This window comes from Pygocentrus nattereri, chromosome 27 (genome assembly GCF_015220715.1).
Source record: "Pygocentrus nattereri isolate fPygNat1 chromosome 27, fPygNat1.pri, whole genome shotgun sequence".
Classification (NCBI taxonomy): domain Eukaryota; kingdom Metazoa; phylum Chordata; class Actinopteri; order Characiformes; family Serrasalmidae; genus Pygocentrus; species Pygocentrus nattereri.
The window spans coordinates 23,000,091-23,023,494 of NC_051237.1; the positions used below are offsets into that span (position 1 = coordinate 23,000,091).

Consider the following 23,404-nt stretch of genomic DNA (forward strand, 5'->3'; position numbering starts at 1 on the left):
AGCTTATGCAAGAGCATCCACTAAATGCTGTAAATGTGTCATAAAGCTTTATGACCTGTCAGTAAAGTGTTAGTGTTTTTTTCTAAGTAAAGTGAAACTGATCTGACTGGTCTGTAGGAATCTGCAGAATTTGTGGATTAGGTTGAGAAATGTTGGGTTACTCCTTCAAGCAGTTTAACTGCATTACAGTATGAATGTTGATTTAACTTGCAACAAGAATCTCCAACCAGAGCTAACAGCTAGAATTACAGCAGTCATTATGATGGTCAGACAGTCAGGCTACTCTTAAAGTGACTTGAGGGGTCAGGGAAAAATGATTTTACAGCAGAAAATGGACATTATATTAATGAACTACTGCAGTACCTTATTCAAAGCTTCACGGTCAGCCAGGTCCTGAACTGCTAACAGCTTGATGCTGCAGAGAGAGAGAGAGACAGAGACAGACAGACAGACAGACAGAGACAGAGACAGAGACAGAGACAGAGAGAGAGAGAGAGAGAGAGAGAGAGAGAGAGAGAGAGAGAGAGAGAGAGAGAGAGAGAGAGACAGACAGACAGACAGACAGACAGACAGAGAGAGAGAGAGAGAGAGAGAGAGAGAGAGAGAGAGAGACAGAGAGAGAGAGAGAGAGAGAGAGAGAGAGAGAGAGAGAGAGGGAGAGATATTAACAGTTGTCATTATTGTTATTTATTCAACAGTAACTTATACAGTGTAGAGTCTGTCCTTAAGATTTTAGCTTTTTTGGAGCATCAATAATTTGAGTACTATGCTGTAATTACCTATTTACCTATTTACTGTAATTTCTTGATAAGTTATCTGCCTCAGCCACTTTTCAAATATGAAGCATTCTGTGAATTTATTTCATCATCACTGGTTGCTGGATGTTAATGGAGGTTTAAGAATCTCTGTTCATTCTCAACACATCCAACGTTTCAGTTTTTTCCCCATCTTACATCTGAACCTGGCTCTCCAGACCCAGATTACACCCAAGATAATGGATTTTTTAATTGTGGAACACCACTGACATCGCAGGTTAGCCCAACACTAGGTTTAATTATAGGCTTATTAAAACTATTGCGGCTGCCACCTGCTCAGTGTTAACAAGGGGGCTTCAGATTTAAATTAAAGCTGCACCACATTTACGCCCCCCCACCCCAACACGTTGTTGTTTATGTTGTTGTTTGTTAGCTGTTTGACTGTTTTATTGTGCTGGGCTGTGGGTTTAGTGCCTATGACAGAGAGAAGTCATGAGGTGACCGTTCCACCTATTACGGCTGTTTTAACTTTTATTCTGCTGATTTAATGCTGCACGATACGGACATAAAACGCAGTGCTCAATAAAGCTGTACGATATCATGATGACCATATGAGAAGCGATAAATTGCTCCAGTGTAGCTCTTAGTTGGTCCCTCTTATTTTGAAGGACTCTGGGGGGCATAAGGTAGCGAGCTTCAGTACATCTACATTTACAGCATTTAGCAGACGCTCTGATCCAGAGCGACTTACAAGAAGCGCTTGGTCCGTCTAGATAAAGTATCTTTGCTAGTTACCAGAAGGTTAGAGAGAAAGACGGTCCTGAGCTCAGACACTGATAGAACCAAGTCACTGTAGATACAGAGAGAAACAGAGTTGAGCACAGAACTCTACAACACAGTGCATTCAACTACAAAAAACTACAAAACTCCGTGCAATACAATAAAATATGATGAACAAGTGGAGCACAACATATTGCAAACAATACTTAATTCAATGCTCAGTAATTCAATTCAGTAGCCCAGCTGGCTAGCAGAAAAACAGAAGAGCCTGAGCTTCCCTGTGTGCTGCATGTTTTGCCCTTTGCTGCACCTGTTTTAGGTTGAATTTCCATCAAAGCTAGGTTATGGGAGATATTTTGAGCTCTCGGATGGAGTGCGAGTTCGGTAGTCGGCTCTTGGGTTGAATGGTTAAGTCACGTGTCTCCCACATGGGACAGCAGGTTCAGCACAGAGAAGTAGGCTTGTAACGGTTTGTTGGTCAATGTAATGAGGTCTTTCTGGCACTGATGTGTATGAGGTAATTGGATCGGTTCAGTCATTAATGTGTTTATCGCGGAAACTCATATCGTGATAATAATACAAATACAATGCATCACGCACCTCTAGACTGTTCAATAAAAGAGCATTTTCCTGTGAAGATATACTGCCGTTTTCTGGTTCTTCAACGTCAGCGCTACACCATCATTATGCCTTTTCCTACTATTATTATAGGTTCCTCATCAGCCTCCTGTCAAACAGTCAGCACACCCTGTAGGTAAACGACAGCAGCAGATAGGACACAGATAGACAGTTCAGGACAGAAACTCCAGGATGCTAAGGATGCTAATAACGCTCAGCATGCAAACACAGCAGCACGGTCAATATTTATGCTCATAAAAAGGCCGGGCTGTTTCACCAGACCAGCACTCCACGAGCAAACAGCAGGATCTTCGTCCGGAACGTCCGGATCCTCTGCATACCTCTACACTGGAGAACCCTCGGTTTAGTGGAACAGTCTGGAAATCAAATGCAGCGGAGAGCAGGGCACAACCGACAACTGATCACATTTTGTGTTTCGCTAAATAACTTCAAAAGGTACCTACACTTTCTGAACAATTTACTCCAGAGCAGAGTGAGTGAACTTAATCCATGAGGGGGTTTAACTGTTACAGACTGAGGGTAACAACTGTAACAGTCATTTAAACAGATACAAAACTCTTAATTCAATATGATTCTACAAACAAGGCGGTGATCAGGACCAAATCACAGTCAGGAGGAGGTCTCGGAACAAACAAGGCGGTGATCAGGACCAATCACAGTCAGGAGGAGGTCTCGGAACAAACAAGGCGTTGATCAGGACCAATCACAGTCAGGAGGAGGAGGTCTTGGAACAAACAAGGCGGTGATCAGGACCAAATCACAGTCAGGAGGAGGAGGTCTCAGAACAAACAAGGCGGTGATCAGGACCAAATCACAGTCAGGAGGAGGAGGTCTCAGAACAAACAAGGCGGTGATCAGGACCAAATCACAGTCAGGAGGAGGAGGTCTCGGAACAAACAAGGCGGTGATCAGGACCAATCACAGTCAGGAGGAGGAGGAGGTCTCGGAACAAACAAGGCGGTGATCAGGACCAATCACAGTCAGGAGGAGGAGGAGGTCTCGGAACAAACAAGGCAGTGATCAGGACCAATCACAGTCAGGAGGAGGTGGTCTCGGAACAAACATGGCGGTGATCAGGACCAATCACAGTCAGGAGGAGGAGGAGGAGGAGGTCTCGGAACAAACAAGGCGGTGATCAGGACCAATCACAGTCAGGAGGAGGAGGAGGAGGTCTCAGAACAAACAAGGCAGTGATCAGGACCAATCACAGTCAGGAGGAGGTGGTCTCGGAACAAACAAGGCGGTGATCAGGACCAATCACAGTCAGGAGGAGGAGGAGGAGGAGGTCTCGGAACAAACAAGGCGGTGATCAGGACCAATCACAGTCAGGAGGAGGTGGTCTCGGAACAAACAAGGCGGTGATCAGGACCAATCACAGTCAGGAGGAGGTGGTCTCGGAACAAACAAGGCGGTGAGATCAGGACCAAATCACAGTCAGGAGGAGGTGGTCTCGGAACAAACAAGGCGGTGATCAGGACCAATCACAGTCAGGAGGAGGTGGTCTCGGAACAAACAAGGCGGTGATCAGGACCAATCACAGTCAGGAGGAGGTGGTCTCGGAACAAACAAGGCGGTGAGATCAGGACCAATCACAGTCAGGAGGAGGTGGTCTCGGAACAAACAAGGCGGTGAGATCAGGACCAAATCACAGTCTGGAGGAGGAGGAGGTCTCGGAACAAACAAGGCGGTGATCAGGACCAATCACAGTCAGGAGGAGGAGGTTTCGGAACAAACAAGGTGGTGATCAGGACCAAATCACAGTCTGGAGGAGGAGGTCTCGGAACAAACAAGGCGGTGAGATCAGGACCAAATCACAGTCTGGAGGAGGAGGAGGTCTCGGAACAAACAAGGCGGTGATCAGGACCAATCACAGTCAGGAGGAGGAGGTTTCGGAACAAACAAGGTGGTGATCAGGACCAAATCACAGTCTGGAGGAGGAGGTCTCGGAACAAACAAGGCGGTGAGATCAGGACCAAATCACAGTCTGGAGGAGGAGGTCTCGGAACAAACAAGGCGGTGATCAGGACCAATCACAGTCAGGAGGAGGAGGAGGTCTCGGAACAAACAAGGCGGTGAGATCAGGACCAAATCACAGTCTGGAGGAGGAGGTCTCGGAACAAACAAGGCGGTGATCAGGACCAATCACAGTCAGGAGGAGGAGGTCTCGGAACAAACAAGGCGGTGAGATCAGGACCAAATCACATTCTGGAGGAGGAGGTCTCGGAACAAACAAGGCGGTGATCAGGACCAATCACAGTCAGGAGGAGGAGGTCTCGGAACAAACAAGGCGGTGATCAGGACCAATCACAGTCAGGAGGAGGAGGTCTCGGAACAAACAAGGCGGTGAGATCAGGACCAAATCACAGTCAGGAGGAGGTCTCAGAAAGTCACACGTCACACTGTACAAACTCAAACCACCACATCATTTTGGACAAAAATACATAATTTGGAATTGTTTTTGTTTGAAGTTACTGATGGTTCGTTTCCAAAAGAACATCTTACTCTGTGTCTGTAGCATAAGCCCAACCCCCTCTCCGCCCACTTTACTCGGAGAGGCTGCACCCAGATGCCTAGATCTGATCACTGAATGCGTTTACATGCACTTAATAATCCGATAACAGCAGAAAAACAGATTTTATCAGTAATCAGATCAAAGCTTTTACATACATTTGAGTAACCAGACAACAGGAGACTCCGGGTCTCCATGAACCAGGCAGTAATCAGATTCCTGCTTTGAAACCAGCTGATAAACTGGATGTGATGTAAACATACGGTAAAACTCAAACTTGCATGCAAACTTGCCTTTTTTTAAAAACATTGCATCACTTTACTTGAAAATATGAACATGCATCATCTACAAGATGAAGAATATTTAAATCCTTCACTTCGTTAAGCATGTAGTTGTTTTCAGCATTGTTTGCTGCCATTCTGCGACAGCACTGCTGGCTTATTTCCGGTGCCGCGGTCTATTTTCACACATAAGCAGGAAGAAATCCGAGTAGGAGTTTACAAGCACTGAGAAATCTGATTACGGAGCTAAAATCCAGCTCTGTATCAGATGTTCAGACATTACTTCAGTCTAAGAGATCAGAGTATGCTGTTCACATGACCATCTGAATAATCAGATAATGGCAGAAATCCGATTATGATCGGATTATTAAGTGCATGTAAACACACTCACTGGACAGTGTAGAAAAGAGGTGAAGAAGAGGGTGCAGGCAGGATGGAGTGGGTGGAGACGGGTGTCAGGGCTGATGTGTGACAGAAGGATAGCAGCAAGAGTGAAAGGGAGGGTTAACAAGACAGTAGTGTGTCCTGCTATGATGTCTGGTTTGGAGACTCTGTCTCAGGAGGCTAAAGACAGGAGGCTGAGCTGGAGGTGGCGGAGATGAAGATGCTGAGATTTTCGTTGGGAGTGACAAGGATGGACAAGATTAGAAATGAGCAGATCAGAGGTACAGTGAAGGTGGAACAGTTTGGAGATAAAGCCAGAGAGGCCAGGTTGAGATGGTTTGGACATGTTTTGAGGAGGAATAGTGGATATATTGGGCAAAGAATGTTGGAGATGGAGCTGCCGGGTAGAAGGAGAAGAGGTGGACCTCAGAGAAGGTTTATGGATGTAATGAAGGTGGATATGGAGATGGTTGGTGTAAAAGTAGAGGAGGCAATGGATAGGGCAAGACGGAGGCAGATGATCCGCTGTGGCGACCCCTAAAGGGAGCAGCCGAAAGAAGAAGAAACACACTCAGTGACACTGGTTTCCAGTATAGATGGTAAATGAGACACTCTTTGAGGAGAGTGAGGGGCATGCACAGTCTTACATTTCCATACAGTACCACAAGCTCAGTTCTTTTGATATTTGGATACTGTAATGAAATCTTTTCATAGCTTGTATTTTGGAAACATTAAGCATGATATCGTCTTGTTTGGACTCCTTATCCAGCTTGAACTCTGCTCCATTTACACAAGCAGCTCTATCAGACTGGGGTAAAGTCTAACTGAACAGCTGGCCTGCGTTACACCATCAGCACAAAGAGATCGAGGAAAGAATACACTGGGGAAAAATACACTGCCCACTGAAACATTTGGGCTTCATAAAAGGTTTTCAATACACAGTCAAGACTTTCTGGGGCAGCAATGTCTAGAACACAAACATATCCACTTTAAATACTATCCAGAACCATCAGTAAACCTACACGTGTCCGAGTGATGCTGATGATGCCAACTTTTCTTTGGGGGCTATTTTACCTCACAATGGCCTGCACGTACCCCTCCACCATAAACTGATGTGGTTGATTAGTGTAGCGGTTAACACCTCTGCCTTCTACGCTGTAGACTAGGGTTCAATCCCCCACCTGACTCCTAACACCGCCTTCACCTACCTGTGTAAAACAATCAAATTCCAAGTCGCTCTGGATGAGAACGTCAGCCAAATGCCATAAATGTAAACATTTTAAAAACTAGGCCAAAAGTGACAAAACACAATGTCTCAGTCATCAGGAGGCATATCCATAATCAATACATGGAATGACTTGTTGAGCTTTTAGAGGTGGATGTCTGGTTCCCATCACCACCACTGAACAATCCTGATTCTGCAAGCTTTTCACACAGAGCATTTCCCACCAAACCACTCTGAATGACTCCGTTTACATCGTAACCATTTTATTAGGCATACTTTTGGGAATACAGTGGAATTCTTCTCGGAACAGAAAGCTGTTTAGAAACTGCAAAACAGAAGGAACAGCTGTAAACTGGGAATAAACCCAAAGTTCTTGCAATGTCAGAACTCAAACCACCTTTAGACCAAAAGTTTCAACATGTGCTTAAACAACAGTTTGGAAAACTTTCAAAATATATACAAATAGATTTTTAGACAAAACGTGGTCTTTAACAGCTGAGCGTGTGTGATAAACCTAACCCAATGAAATCCAACATCACTGACTCAAGAAGGCAGTGTCCCCAAACTTTTGAAGAGCAGTGTATGCCAAAGAACTCTCTGAACCACACACCTACACACACACACACACACACACCTATCAACACATCAACAGTTAAAAGCAGCAGGGCTTAAACAGCCTCGTGCCTTGGCGGCCTGCCATAAACCCTTCAAATCACCTCCGCCAGAGAAAACCTGAAACAGCCGAAATGAATTGGGTTACATAACTATTACAAATCCACTGTACACAACGCTGATACGTCCTGAGCCCGGACAGCAAGGAGAGCCTTTCATCCACCCTCTCAGAACCCTTCAGCACGCTGACGCCGTCATTTCTCTGCTGTCCCTTTCAGTCCTGGAAAAATCTAAAGGAATGGACTTCATCTGGACCTCACAGAGGAAACGCTGAGTACTGAGAACAGTACTGACAGACCCTCTGAGCAACTCTGTAGTCAGGCAAATATTCCCTAAAGACTGCAAGATTACTGTTTATTTGCTGAATTTAACATATTGGAAAAACAATCAAACAAAATGTGGCCTGTACAAATATTACGGCACATTTTACAACCCCAGATGAGCTCGTCTCTGGCTTTCCATCTACAAGGTGGAGCAACAAGGTAGGAGCGTCTGATAGAGTGGACAGTGAGTGGACACAGTGTTTAAACACTCCAGCAATAATACCTGCTCTGTGGTGATCTGGGGTTCAATAGTGGGTGTGTTTCAGTATTTCAGCACACTCCTTGTGTAAAGATGTCTATCAGCATGAGGCAGCTTCTCAGAAAAAGGAGAAGTGAGTGATGTGTGTCAAATGAGGGCTTAGAAGGCATCTCAGTCAAATAATATCTAAAAAAAAAACAAAACAGCCAGTGAGCCAGATGAGCCTGGAGAGTGATGGGCTTCCAGAGACCAAAAACACCACTGCTTCATTCCACCAAAAAGAGGCGGAGGATATCGCACCATCGCTCTAGTTTCCTAAGCACCTGTTGCCAATTACACGTCTCCGTTTTCAGAACAAACTGACAGCTAGTTTGGAAAAAGGCAGAAATACAGCACTTCATTGTTTAACAGATGCAGAAAAAAACGCTACACTGTCTCATTTGTTTCTTACGACGGCGTTTTAGGGCCATGTCATAATTCTTTAATTATGTATTTTTTAATTTAATAATAACTTTAAATGGCGTTAATACCAGGAAAGGTCGCAATATTGTGACCAAAGGTGGTTAGTGTAGTGGTTAACACCTCTGCCTTCTATGCTGTAGACTGGGGTTCAATCCCCCACCTGGGTAAGCCCCCTACACTATACCAATAAGAGTCCTTGGGCAAGACTCCTAACACTGCCTTGGCCTACCTGTGTAAAATCATCAAATTGTAAGTCACTCTGGATAAGAGCGTCAGCCAAATGCCATAAATGTAAAGGGTTTGCAAAAGGAAGGCAGCAGTGAGAGGGCGGTGAGAGGGCGGTGAGAGGGCGGTGAGTTGGTGGAGTTATACTTCCATATTGACCCCTTAAAGAAACACTCAGTCTCCCCGTCTCTCCTGCACAGCAGCACCAGCCTGGTACAAGTATAAGAACCGGCTGAGCAGGAAACTGTTTATCTAGGATAAAGAGCCAGACGGACTCGGAGGAAACCGTCTGTCTGTGTTGTTGAAGGAGAATCTCAGGCAGGGTCGTCGGGGGGCTTCATCTCCCCCCATTCAAAGAGGGCATGAGGTTTCACAGACAGTGAGGATGATAATCAAAATGATCCACAGAGAGACGGGAGTGAGTGGAGCTCTGGAGCCAGGACAGCAACTGAGACCCCACCACACGATGGCATGATTAAAGGGTTCTTTGCATCGCGAACAGGTTCTTCAGATTGATGGAGAACGTGCTGTAGATGATTCTATATAGAACCTTTTTGAAAACGGTTCTATAAAGCACCTAAGTGTTCTTTTATAAGAAATAGTTAGGTGAGAATTTATAGGCATTCCTCTTTTTTCCCCCAAATATTGCCAAGAGCTGCTTGGTGTCTGAAAATCTTTCAAAAAATTTTCAAAAATGTTCTACATAGAACCATCTACAGCACATTCTCCATCAATCTGAGGAAGCCTTTCACAACGCAAAGGACCCTTTAATCATGCATTATCATTTGCGTGTTCATGACTCTATATAGAACCGATTTCTTGAAAATAGAACCCTTGAAAAACCAATTTTAGCGTGAACTGCACTTCCTCCAGCTGCTCCATAATCCCGACCCAGCGTTCTGCTTTATTACCGAGGAGTGAAGCTGGGATGTAGACAGGCGCATTAGACCCATCAGAGCCACGCTGAGGCCTGCACACCATCGGCCTGACCACACACATTCATTAACCTTTACACTCTCTCCTTCATCTCACTGCACAACCCCCCAACAGTAATGACGCTTCATCACTTCACTGCAATCTGTAGCGGATTACCGATGTGGGCAGATAAGACTGAGTCAGTTACAGCGCTAATCTAGCATTTCAGCCCAGCTGCTCATCACTGCGTCTCTCAAAGCTTTACAACAGCAGCAAAGGCCACTGTTCCCCAATCCAACTGATCTCGGGGCAGAACAGAGGATTCAGATTAAAAGCAGGCTGATATCATTAAAGTACAGAACATGCCTGTAATATTACTCACAGATTTTAACAAGAAAAAACAAAGAAAAAGAGACTTGCATCACAACAACAGGAGGTGTATACAGTGTCCTGCACTGGAAACTGTAAAAGTTGGGAAATTGTCTTTTTTTCTAGATTAACAAACTGATTTTAACTCTGGTCTAAAATGTAATATAACGTATATTTAATTCTACAGTGCATAGGTAGTACATAAATACTCATGTACAGGCTCAAAAAGTAATCGATTCTAATATTATTAACGGTAACATTTAATTTATAGCATCATATTTGCTAGAAATGTGCTAATAGTTGGTATTTATTTACTCGCTATTTATTTTTATGTCCTATTTAGTTCCTTTTCTTGAATTTTAAATTGAATAAAATGTTCGTCCATTAGAAAATAAGTAAACTTGCTCACCAACTATTATAAAACAAGTTTACATGTCAAGTAACTGATATGATAACTGTCCCAAACACACATTTTAAGGAGTAAAATGCTCCAAAATTGATATAAAATCCCAGTATATTCCATTTTTGTGCCTGAAAAAGTGCTGATGCAGATCCGACAGCGACTATATTCCATTTCCTTTTACTGTACTCACATTATTTCTTTGATTTTATGTGCATTTCCAAAAACAGCTTGAATAGAAGTACAACAAACTGCCTGAGTGCTGAGTAGCTGACAGAACCTGTTGGTCCATTCGGCGTCTGTCAGCACGGGAATTGAAGTCTGTGGGACTCTATTCTTCTCTGTTTGGATCATTTTGGTCTAAAATAGTGATAAAAAGAGCTAAAAGTACTAAATAAATAAAGACTGAACTCCTTCTGTAAGCACTCACGCGGACATCGCTCAGCGCTTACACTGCAAAACCAAGAAAACACAAATTAAAACAATATATTGGCAAATAAAAGAAAAGTTTAGTCAATTCATCTAATTTTGTATCTAATTGTGATACTTAAAAAAAAAGTCTTACTCAAAATTGTCTTATTCCACCGACACGTACATTTTTAAAGCATTTTTTAAACTAGATAAGAAATACAAGATGCTTTCATTTGCCCAGATATCACTTATAAACGCTTCTTTTTAAAATGTTCTACTGTGTTAGTGCAGTTTAGCACCGGTTATAAGAATGAACGCTGAACTGCTTTAGTTTTCTTTACTAGAAGCAGTTTGTGGAGTGTATCTTCACACATACCCTTTACTCACGTGGACAGGGGACAGGACGCGCGCGCACACACACACACACACACACACACACACACACAGATATTTATTTACCAACTGTGCTTACAATTGTTTTTGGAGAGTAATGTAATAGTCTGTCTATATTTCAGCTGAAGTAACAGAGAGGAATAAATTGAGGAACAACACTGTGATACTGTGATGAAATAAGAGTGTGAGTGTGTGTGTGTGTGTGTGTGTGTGCGTGTGTGTGTGTGTGTGTGTGTGTGTGTGTGTGTGTGTGTGTCATCTGAATATTCAGACAGGCTCTTTTTAAACTTTCTCCAAACGCTGCATTTGGTAAAACAGTAAAACTCTGTGCGGCTGCATTTCTATGTTTTGTAAAAGACGCAGTTCATTTTATTTTCCTTCCTCAGGGACGAATAATGAGGTACAAACACAGACACAGCTTTTCATCATCTCTTTCACAAATATGTCTATCCACCCATCCATCCATCTAAAGAAGTATATCCAAATAGATGGATGAATGCTATAGATCTTTTTGTGTGGGTGGATGGATGGATGGATGATAGATGATTAGAAAAGTCGACAGACAGACAGACAGACAGACAGACAGACAGACAGACAGATGAACAGAAATGTCAACAGACAGAGATAGATGGATGGAGGGATGGATGGATAGATGATGCATAGATACGCAGGCGTTTATCCATCCATCCACCCAACCATATCATCCATCCATCCTATCCCTAACAGCGCCACTGTCCTAATATCCCTCCCTGCAGTGTGAGCGGATGCAGGAGTCCTGTGAGTAAACAGAGTCTGAGCCTCGGCTGTTCTGGAAGTGAGTCAGACTGTTTGTGCTAGGCAGCGCGTGCGGGGTTACTGCAGGGCGTTTGTGAGCGAGCTGCTGCCGCTGAACTGCAGTAACCTCAGAGCGCTAATACGCCGCTTCCCTTTGGCCTGCATGCTTACGGCAGCTCGGGGTGTGCCGCCTTTACCGCTGGCATTAAATAAACCCTCCTGATTGCCTGTTACTCCGGGTCAGAGCGATCCCGGCAGAGATCAGCTTCCCAATTAAACGTCTAATCATGGTAGCAATGAGAGCTCGTAGCCCCCCAATTAGCACTGCTCCAAGTGCATGTCTACGCCTCAAACCCTGCGGAGGAGTTTCTTCTCTTTCTCTCGCCCTCTAGTCTCTCTTTCATTTCTACTACCCTTTCTGTCTCACCGTCACCTTTTCCTTCACCCTTTCTCTTGCTCATCCTTTTTTCTTTCCCCTTCTCTCTTCCTCCACTCCTTTTCCCCCTCCACCCCTTCCCCCTTTTTTGCCTTTTCTTCTCTTTCTCTCGCCCTCTAGTCTCTCTTTCATTTCTACTACTCTTTCTGTCTCTCCTTCTTTCTTCTTCTCTCTCTCCGTCACCTTTTCCTTCACCCTTTCTCTTGCTCATCCTTTTTTCTTTCCCCTTCTGTCTTCCTCCAATCTTTTTCCCTCACCCCTGCCCCCTTTTTGCTTTTCCCTCTTACTCTTTCCTTCTTTCTGCAATGGCACTGCATGTCCACTTATTTATCTCTGCTGCTGAATCAGTGCCTCCACTATAAATCACCCCTACACAGGTCACTCTATACATTAAGATGTACACCTTCTACCTCGTACTCATGCTGCTGTGTTTCATGCTGCTGTTATTTGCACCTACTATTTATTGTTACTTTGGGAGTTAACTGGGACCTTGAGTACACCATTTCATTCCACCCCATGTACCACATGTTATGCGAATGACAATAAAGCCTTATCTTATCTTTCTTTCTCCTCTCTGTGTTGCTGCTGTGCTGAACGTTGATGGTGTTCAGCTGGCTGTAGACGAGCGTGTCTCTCTCTTCGTCAGCATCTTTGCTGTGAGAGACTCTGTTTTGGTCTTTTCAGCGATAAAGAAGCACATGTGTCATAATTTTTCACACTGGAGTTAAAGGAACTGCAGGTCAGTCACATCTCAGATCTCTGTTCATCATGTCTGAGCAGAGGAGAACAGAGCGAGGTCAAAGAAGAAGCAGCAGAAATGCTGACAAGCAGCTTCGCTCACATGACAGACGTCAGTGCAGCCGAGCTAAGAGGTTAAAAGAGGTTACGCTGACCGCTGAACAGGACAAACCACATGACACAGTGAAAGGCCACTTCATTTAGAGGACAGCTGATCTTCTGTCCAGTTCCTGATGTGCTGTACTGATCTGTCCAGTGACCGTGATAATGACCCAGGCAGGGCAGTGACCTATTAATCTAACTATCCATCAATCCATCCAACCATCCAACCATCACCGATCAATCTATCCTCCAACTAGCACCCATGTATCCATCTTCCACTTGTCTATCTGTCTGTCCATCATCCATCCATGTGTCTATTCATCCATCATCTATCCATCCAAGCACTGATCTAGTTATCTATCTGGACTGTTATGTATCCATCTATCCATCCTCCATCCATCCACTTGTGTATTCATCAATCATCCATCTAACTATCCGTCATCCATCTATCCACTTGTCTATTCATCCATCCATCCACTTGTGTATTGATCTATTACCCATCATCCATCTATCCATCCATCCGTCTATTCATCCATCCATGCATTGCCGTATCTATCTGTCTATCTATTCATATCATCCATACATCTACTTGTGTATTCATCCAACATCCATCCATCAATCCATCATCCATCTATCCATCCACTTGTCTATTCATCCATCATCGATACAGCCATGCATTGATCTGTCTATCTATACTTTTATCTAGCCATCTGTCTATCTATCCGTCCATTCTATCTGTCCATCATCCATTCATTCATTTATCCATCCATCCTGCTGTTCAGCAAATAACGGTTTGAAGACGCATTACGGTGCTGATGCAGTCAGTGCACCGTCATATCATTATGTAGACAGTAATTTTGCATCAAAGTATAAATCAGATATTCTATTAATCCAAATATTCCTATAAATAAATTGGTTGTGCCACCCTTTAATGCACTCTAGCCCTCCTTGTGCCTCTCATGTAAAACCCTGGACACGCCACTGTTAATTACTACAACTAATCGCTGACAACTCACAGAGACGTAACAACCTTTTTAAACAGAGTTCAATCAAGACAATGCCACAGTCCTACAGACTGTTCTGCAGGTGTGGATGGAGCTGACCGATAAAGATGACCTCAGCTGTGCGTTAATGCTGAGGCTGTGTTCAGACTCGCACTGTGGACTGCATCCTGCATCAGTATATACTGAGCACTGCATGCTACTCTCAATCAGTGGAACAGAGTACAGTATCCAGTATGTGACACAAACCATGTGCTGTACTAGAGGAAAGGGGTCGGACTAGCCTGCCAACCTCAGGCACTGAGCCAATCAGACCAGCTCAAGATCCGCCTCACTCTCCTTAGCCCTCCAATCACTGCCGAGCAACCGGTGCATATTCAGCGGATATGTTTAGGTCGAAAGATGGACCTGTGTGCCTTTTATACTCCCCCATACCATGACTGAGTGCAGGATGCTGTTTTCAAACCATTTTCAAAGCTGCAAATAAACTTTAAAAATGCTGTGGACTGGTCTGTGTGGAAAACCTGGAAAACACAAGCCAGTCTGGCTGACTCATAGCAGCTTGACTCCACACAGAAGCCTGAAAAGCCGAAGCCGAGCAGATCCGTTTCTGTTCACTCACATTACGCAGAAAGTTCACTTTTAAATAGTCGAGTGAAGTCAAAGTTTGTTTATATAGCGCTTTTTACAACAAGTGCCGTCACAAAGCAGCGTTACAGAAAAGTCTGGGCCCCCATGAGCGTCGCCAGTGGCGACAGTGGCAAGGAAAAACTCCCAAAGAGCAGGAGGAAGAAACACAGAGAGGAACCAAAAATCATAAGGGGAGCCCATCCTCCGCTGGACGACACCGGATAGAAAACAGCATTAGTATAAAATAGTAGAATCCATCTATCAAGATGAGCAGAGAAAGCTGGTGTGGCTCCAGTGTGGCACTGAGTGCAGCAGCATCTGGTCACATTTCTTTCATTGCGCTGTTTTTAATGTATAGAAGAAAGGCCGAATCCAGAGCTATACAAATATCCAGTGGGTTATGTCCTCCTGGAGTGCCTGCAATGCATTTCGGGATGCAGCGTGCCATGGAGATAGCTCTGGCAGCGCATTGGAAAAATTTGCCACAGCAGTACGTCAGCCGGGTCCCTTTGGCGTACTGCAGAAATTCATATCGGTCACATACTGCACACTACTGACCCCTTTTGGGCAGAGTCAATATGCGAGTAGCATGTAGTGAGCTTTCCGACACAGCCGGAGACTGTGACAGCGCTGTGGAATGGAGCGCTGTTATGACAGGTATGTGCTTTACAGCAATAACACAGGGAACACTCTGTAACCAATACCAGCCAGCCAGCGTTCCGATCTATAGACACCCCTCACACACATACCAGTGTGTGATAAATCATGAAAAGCAGGACGCTGCTGAGCCCAGTGCTCAATGAAGACCATCGATGGGGGGAAGAAAAAAAAAAGATCTACGTAATTCTATCGTTCAGAGTGGTTTGGTGTGAAATGGTTTGTTTTAGAGACTCAAGACTTCTTTACAGTGGCAGTGATGGGAACCAGAGGTCACCATGAATACAACAGCTTTATATGGAATGCTGATGATAAAACAGTGGAAAACAGTGGAAAGTTTTGCCTCACACACCCTGTATGTATCCCTCCACCACGGATGTTAGACCAAAATATCCTTAAAACTATCATAAAACAGTGTCTCAGACATCAGGCAGGGAATTCATAACCATTTCACAGTGATAACTCTCTGTGAGGAGCTTTCAGAGGTGGACGTATGAAAATTTTAATCAATTAATTTTTTAAACCAAATGATCGACTTCAAGATCATTTTTATGAACCTGATTGATTTTTATAGGTCCTGTGTCTTTTTTCACAGCCACATTTCCAAAAACGTTGGGACGCTGTGCAGAATGTAAATAAAAATAGGATATAATGATGTGCAAATCATGTAAAAGATTTTTAAAAATACTACAAACACAACATATCAAAATGTTGATATTGAGAAATTTTATTTTAGTTATTTGAGTTATTTTTATTTTAGTTTTAAATACTCACTGGTCACTTTATTAGGTACACCTGTTTGCCACAAACAGCTAATCAGCCAATCACACGGCCGCAACTCACTGCATTTAGGCATGTAGAGGTGGTCAAGACAACTTGCTGAAGTGCAGACCGAGCATCAGAACAGAATCTACTGGGATTTTCACACACAACCATCTCTAGGGCTTACAGAGAACGGTCCGAAAAAGAGGAAATATCCAGTGAGCGGTCAGTTGTGTGGACGAAAATGCCTTGTTGATGTGAGAGGTCAGAGGAGAATGGGCAGACTGGTTCCAGATGATAGACAACAGGAACTCAAATAACCAACCAAAATCTCTGAGGAACGTTTCCAACACCTTGTTGAAAAGTATGACATGAAGAATTAAAGCAGTTCTGAAGGCAAAAGGAGGTCCAACCTTTTACTATACCTAATAAAGTGGCCGGTGAGTGTATATGCCAACTTTGAATTTGATGCCAACAACACGTTCCAAAAAAGTTGGGACGGGGGCCTGCTTAGCGCTGTGTTTCATCACCTCTTCTTTTAACAGCACTTCTTTTAAGCGTTTGGGAACTGAGGAGACGCTGCAATACCCATCATCTTCATGCAAAATAACAGCTCATCACTGCTGAACTAAAAATGTCATTTTAACCCGAATAATCGGGACAGTTCTAACACCTTTATGCTTCTGATTTGTAAGTTCTGTGTGTTCCATGCTCTTAATATTAAAAGATGCGTTTACACCTCCACGCAAAGCGATAAGCAGTGACTGCTGAGTCACCGTGAACATACTGAAATAAACCTCCGGCTCATTTATCTGCTTGGGTCATTTCTAAATTCCTGGCACCTTGTGTGACTTTCGCCCTGCGTATAAAAGCCTTATGGAAAACCGGACCAGCACACTAAACACTCATTTGCTTGAGTCAATGTTTTGAACTCTAACTTAAACACAAGCAGGTCCGACTGGAGCCGTCACTGCAATCACACACCTGCTTACAGCACAGAGCAAACACGCATTACAGCCGGCGCTATTGCTACAGTACTGCTGAAAACACTCGGACGCTGGAGGCTCAGCCTAGTCTGAGACGGATCCAGCACTTTGTCCACTGTACAGCTTTATGTCAGTATCGATTACATGAGTAATCAAGTAATTCACTGATTATGCTGATGATTAATCCAGTCAGCGGAGGCTGAAAAAAGACTGAATAATAAAAACGGACTGAGTGAATGATCAACCACGCAGAGCCTTTCAGAGACTCCAAAATACATAACCGCATAAAGCTAAACAATGAAGCCTTTAACCCGGGTGTGGTGTTGGAGGTCTGTGGGACCACTTTTCAGAGTTTACTAAAAAAAAAAAAAAAAAAAAGCTATTTATTATTATTATTATTATTATTATTATTTCAACCCTTTCCTTGTTTTCTATGAAGAACATATAAAATAACCCATTTTCAGCATCTTCACTCTGTTCTCCTCCTACATGGCCTGCTGCTAGTGTGAGTGTGTGTGTGTGTGTGTGTGAGGGTGGATAACATGGACAGGCTGCTGACTGGCTACAGCTGCTAAAGTAGAACCCAAAGCTGGACACTTGTAATATTTTAAACATCTGGTATTTTTACATAAATCGTTTTGGCTGTATTGATTTAAAAACCATTAGGGTCCATCGGACTACAGAGTAACAAACGCATTAACACCACAGAAGGGTTCAAAAGACTACATCAAATATATGCATACAATAGGGGCAAAAACGCATACAAATGTGTCCTTTAGGCTCTGTAGTAGAAATCAGAAGGAGAGCAAAAATATCACATCACGATACTGAGGGACATTTTCACGACACGCAACATGTAGAACAATATTCAGACACACAAACACAACGCAGGAGTAGCGCCACATTTAAAAATTGACCATCAAAATCTTTTTTTTTCTTTCAACATTTAACTTTCTATATATGACACTAAAGCCAATTAAGCAGGACTAATTGTGCTCTCTTTTCGGTCCAACATCAAAGTTGTTTAGTGTTCTTTAAACACAGATAATACTATGATATACTCACAGAAGCACACTGCCCATCACAACAATGAAACAATACAGTCACACTGCCCATCCCTAACGAGGTCACAACACAGTCTCACATATCGGCTTGTTTTGAGCACTTTGGAGCAGAATTTGCGCGCCATCATTTACAGCAGCATCTCTTGCGCTCTCACTCTCGCTCTGTAAGCACATTCTTCTGCAAAGTTCAGTGCACAATTTCTATTTATTTGCTTTAACATATTATAAAAAAAACAATATAAAACGTTTCATAACTTCTGAACAGGGCACATTTGGGGCAGTCGTGGGCTGGAGGTTAGGGATCTGGCCCTGTGACCGGAAGGTTGCCGGTTCGATCCCCTCGGCTGACAGTCCATGACTGAGGTGTCCTTGAGCAAGACACCTAACCCTCAACTGTTCCCCGGGCGCCGTGGATAGGGCTGCCCACCGCTCCGGGCAAGTGCGCTCACTGCCCCCTAGTGTGTGTGTGTTCACTAGTGTGTATGTGGTGTTTCACTTCACGGATGGGTTAAATGCGGAGGTGGAATTTCGCCGGTTGTGGGACTAAAAATTATCACTATTTTATACTTAGTTTTTCCCCCCAAATATGTTACATCCAGCCAATGAACAGTAACCGTGCACTACACTGAGCAGAAGCGTGTTCTCTGCGGAGGACGTGTTCACTTATTTACACTTAGAAAATCAACAACACGTGTCATTTGACCAGGAGTGCGCAAACTTTACACACGACTGTATCTATTTACCCATTTGTCACCTTTCTCATGATGCAGGATGTCAGAAAAGCAAATCAGGAGCAGCTGCACTCTAACCCCAGGTGTCCAACCCAAGGCCTGCAGGCCAAGTCAGGACAGTGGCACGGTCCTACTGGACCAGTATGGCTTTAATTTTAGATTTTTAGTAGCCCGTTTCACCCGGAGATGCACTATAGTCCCTTCCATGCACTGTAGGATACAGTAGTATGTGCTTTGACCCCCCAACAACAATCTATGGGTCAAAAAAAAAAAAAAAAAAAAAAAAAAAAGATGCCTGGTGTCAGTTCAGGCCAAAAGGCCGTTTTAAAGAAAAAATAATCATTTAGAATTATTTATTTCACTACAGTAAATTATTATTTTTGAATAAGTATTTAGTGCCTATTTAGCTGTTGCGGTTTCGGCATACTGTTATTTAACAATGGGCAGTTCGGGTCACGGCAAAATGCTGAGAAACAAATGAAACAGAAGCGCAGCTGGACGACAGATTTGCTGAGATTTTTTAATATGGCCCTTTTAGTAGCTCTGCTCTAACCTCATCATAATCATCATGAAAAGACTGCTGCAAATGAATGACGGCCAGTCTTATATCGTTTAAACAGCTCATTATTCAACACGGTCATGATTAAATCTTAAAGGATTTAAACGAACCTTGGAGTGGTCATCTGCTTACCCACAACCTGCCCATAACGTTGTGTCACTCGCTCCCAGTGTCTGGATTAAATCATGGAAAAAGCAGAGGGGGGGTCTTTTAAACATGCTCCATCTCACCCTTCCGTTCCGGTCAGCTCAGCAGAGCAAATATCACCAATCGGTCAGCTCAGTGTTGCTGACCATGTGCTGCATGTGGCTGTTTACAACCGTAGAGCCGTAGATACGTTTTCCCTGCTCCAATACACCCGATCCAACCAACCAGCACGACTTTTCGTGGTGCAAGCATGTCTAGAATAAAGTTAATAGTGAAAAAGAGCAAGCACGTCTCTTGGGGTGTGGATTTGTCTTTACTTTTTCAACGCATGCGTGTCGGGAAAGAGTAAAACTAGCAGTCTGGAAGAAGAAAAAAGGCTGTGTGTGCACGCTGTTATTTACTGTAACATGCACGTCAACATACAGGCCCCTAACAGGCAGGCTTATTAGGGAGCAGATACGGGGACTTTTTGCCATGCATGCAACAACCTGCGCGTCAAGAATGAAGAAGGATGCATTTGGGAGCAGACTGGTTTCTGTGTGTCCTGCACGTCCAGCTCGACCTGATCAGAGTGACTCACTAGTGTTTTATAAAGGGAAAAACCAACTGCACACACTTTTGAGTGGTCATCCACCCTCAACATCATAATCTTGCTTGTTTTAAGCCCGTGCAGGTTTTAGTGATGAGGTCATCTATAGAAACGTGAATGAGTGATGCGTCGCATTTCCGAATAGATCTCGCACGCTGCGTGGCGCATGCGGTCATTTGCAACAACACGCAGGTCACAAGAAGGAACAAAGCCAACGATCAGATGCAGCTGGAACGGGTTTCACTTCAACACAAGAGGTTGTTTACTATAAAATGCTTAACAGAGAGAGGCCAAATGAGCCCTGAGGAGCCGGTTTCTACAGCCTTCGAGTTCTTTAGTGAAGAAAATGGTTCTAGAAAGAACCATGAACAGTCAAAGAACCCCCTGGCGTGATTAAAGGGTTCTTTGCATGGTGCCACAGTGTGTGCTATGGTGCCCTAGTACATGCATGACACCGTAACAATAGAAGAACTCTTTTGGATGCTATACAGAACCCTTTCAAAAAGGTTCCAGAGAGGACCATCTACAGCACTTTCTGAACAACTCTTTCATGATGCGAGGAACCTTTTAAATACTCTTAAAGACGCTTCTTCAAGGGTTCTCTAGTAAAGGCATTGGCTCTACACAGAACTATGGACACTCAAAGAACCCTTTGCGTGCTTACGTGGTTCTTTGCATGGTGAAATGGTTCTTCAGATTGATGGAGAATGTGTTGTGGTTCTATACAGCACCAAAAAGGGTTGTTCTATCACTACAAGCTTGACTTCACAACAGCAGCGGAACCCTTTTTGATCTTCACAATCTGGAGAACCATTTCACCACGCAAAAGGTTCTTTGAGTGTTCACGGTTCTACACAGAACCATGTCTTCACCAAAGAGTTCCACGTGTTCCTGTTTCACCTGTTCGTCTCAGTGTTTATTGCTCTTTTCAGTCTTTGTTTTCTGTTCTAGTTCTCAGCTACACAAGCCTGATTGATTGATTGATTGATTGATTGAAACAGAAACTCAAAGAAAGCCCACTCACTCGTTCTCCAGCAGGGTCATGCACACCACCTCCCTGACCCCGGGGTTGTTGGCCTTGTCGCTGGTGCAGCGCTGCAGGTCCCACGTGGCCACGCGCATCATGGGCTTCCCGTGCCGCGCGCGCTCCTGCGCCTGCACCCCGTCCGGCCGCGATGACGCCATCTGCCCCGGCCCCCCGGGGGGCAGGCTGTCGGTGGGGCTGGCTCTGCTGCTGCTGTGGGTGTTGTGGTCGGTGGTGGAGCTGAACTCACCACTGACTCCGTTGCACGGCGCGCTGGAGGACAGCGAGGAGGAGGAGGATGAAGATGAAGGCGGAGATCCTCCTCCTCCTCCTCTTCTTGCCTTGCTGCTGACGCAGATCTCCGGCTTCACGAGCTGCAGCCTAGCCGCCCCGAACCCGCTCACCAGCGCCAGGTCCTCCACCCTCCTGAAGCCGCCGATGCGCGCGCGGTGCTGCACGATGTTGCGCGCGAGAGCCCGCGTCACTCCGGGCAGGGTCATGAGCTCCTCCTCGGTGCACGAGTTGATGTCCAAACACTGATGATGCTGCAGCTGTTGTTTATCTTCTTCTTGTTGTTTATCTTGTTGTTGTTGTTTAACTAGAACATCGCTGAAGTTGCACGCGGCGCTGAGTTTGCGCCCCAGCTCGCTGGGGTCGCGCGGGATGGAGCGGTGGCACCCCAGACTGCCCCCCATGGCACTGAAGACCCCTAAAACAGCGCGCTCAGCATGGCACGTGCGCTCCGTCCAGCTGTGTCAAACCGCTCCGCGCGCCTTTCCCCCACTCTCGGCTCGTGTTCAGCGCGAGGCTCCCAGCAGCACGAGCTTTGTAGAACTGAAGCGCTGCTTCTGGGAGCGCGCGGAGTCATGCAGAGGAGGCGGGGCTTCGATTGAAGTGTCACGCAGAAATGGGCGGGTCTTTACCTATGAAAGGCACCTCGACTCCAGAGTCCAGTAGAGTCAGTAGAGGGGGCGTGGCCTCGGGTTCAGCGAACCTCTGGGGGTGTGGCCGTTGGCTACGGGTTCTTCTTTTGTTACAAGTTTGACTTCACAACAATATCAGAACCCCTTCTGATGCTATACAGAACCACACACAATCTGAAGAACCATTTCACCATGCAAAAGGTTCTTTGAGTGTTCATGGTTCTATATAGAACCATGTCTTCACCAAAGATCGCTTGAAGAACCATCTTTTTTTAAATGTAATTAAAAACGAAGAAATGTTAAATGGGTCCAGACTGGTGAACAAGTCAGTACACACTTTAAAAAGATGGTTCTTCAAGGGTTCTTTAGTAAAGGTAAAGGTTCTATAAGGAACCATAAACAGTCAAAAAAACCTTTGCATGATTAAATGGTTCTGCATCATGAAAGGGTTCTTCAGAATATGCTGTAGATTTTCTATATAGAACCTTTCTGAAAAGCATTCTACAGCACACAAATGGGTTCTGTCAAGCTTGTTACCATAGAAGAAACCCTTTGGGGGCTATATAGAACCCTTTTCAAAAAGGTTCTATATGGAACCATCTACAGTGTATTCTACACCAATATGAAGCACACTTTCACGATGCAAAGAACACTTTAATCATGTAAAGGTTTTTTTGAGTGTTTATGGTTCTCTATAGAACCCTTTCCTTTACTAAAGAACACTTGAAAGAACCATCTTTTTGAAGAATCTTTTTTTATGGGACCATTAAAAATAAGAAAGCTTCACCTTTTCCTGTAAATGTGTACATTGAACACGCAGTCCAGGCTGAAACACCCCTTATAACATCACGGTGAGTGGGCGTGGCTAAACTGCTGTGGGCTGAATGGGTGGACATGATGTGACATCACAAAAACAATAAATTCAAAAAAGGCCAACACAACAGGCAAAACTGAAACTATTGGGGTCACATTTTTCTTATCAGTACTGTTGCTTTAGTTTGTCATAAAGATCCTTCTATTTTGGTTTTATTATATAGTGCAGCTCTTGATACTGTTGACCACAAGATTTTAATCCAGCGCCTTGAATGCTGGGTCGGCCTCTCGGGCACAGGTTTAGAACATATTTAAACAATAGGCAGCTCATGGTTTTAGGTGGAAATCATTCATCAGAAAGATTTGTCGTTTCTTGTGGAGTCCCTCAAGGTTCAGTCTTAGGGCCTTTGCTTTTCTCTTTGTACATGCTGCCTCTAGGTGATGTCATTAGGAAGCATAGTATACATTTTTATAGCTATGCTGATGATACCCAGCTATATGTTTCCATTCCCTCTGAAGATCAGCA

General features: G+C 44.3%; 1 protein-coding gene across 1 annotated transcript in view; it reads right to left on the minus strand.

The window, feature by feature from the left end:
* Window positions 1-21,837, minus strand: part of eepd1 (endonuclease/exonuclease/phosphatase family domain containing 1) — a 58,387-nt gene extending 36,550 nt beyond the window's left edge. The window contains exons 1-2 of the mRNA XM_037535198.1: window positions 21,143-21,837; window positions 364-415 (exon numbers count right to left, since the gene is read on the minus strand). Of these exons, the coding sequence (XP_037391095.1) occupies window positions 364-415; window positions 21,143-21,837 (747 nt within the window). The remainder of the gene's footprint in view (window positions 1-363; window positions 416-21,142) is intronic.
* Between the last annotated feature and the right edge of the window lie 1,567 nt (window positions 21,838-23,404).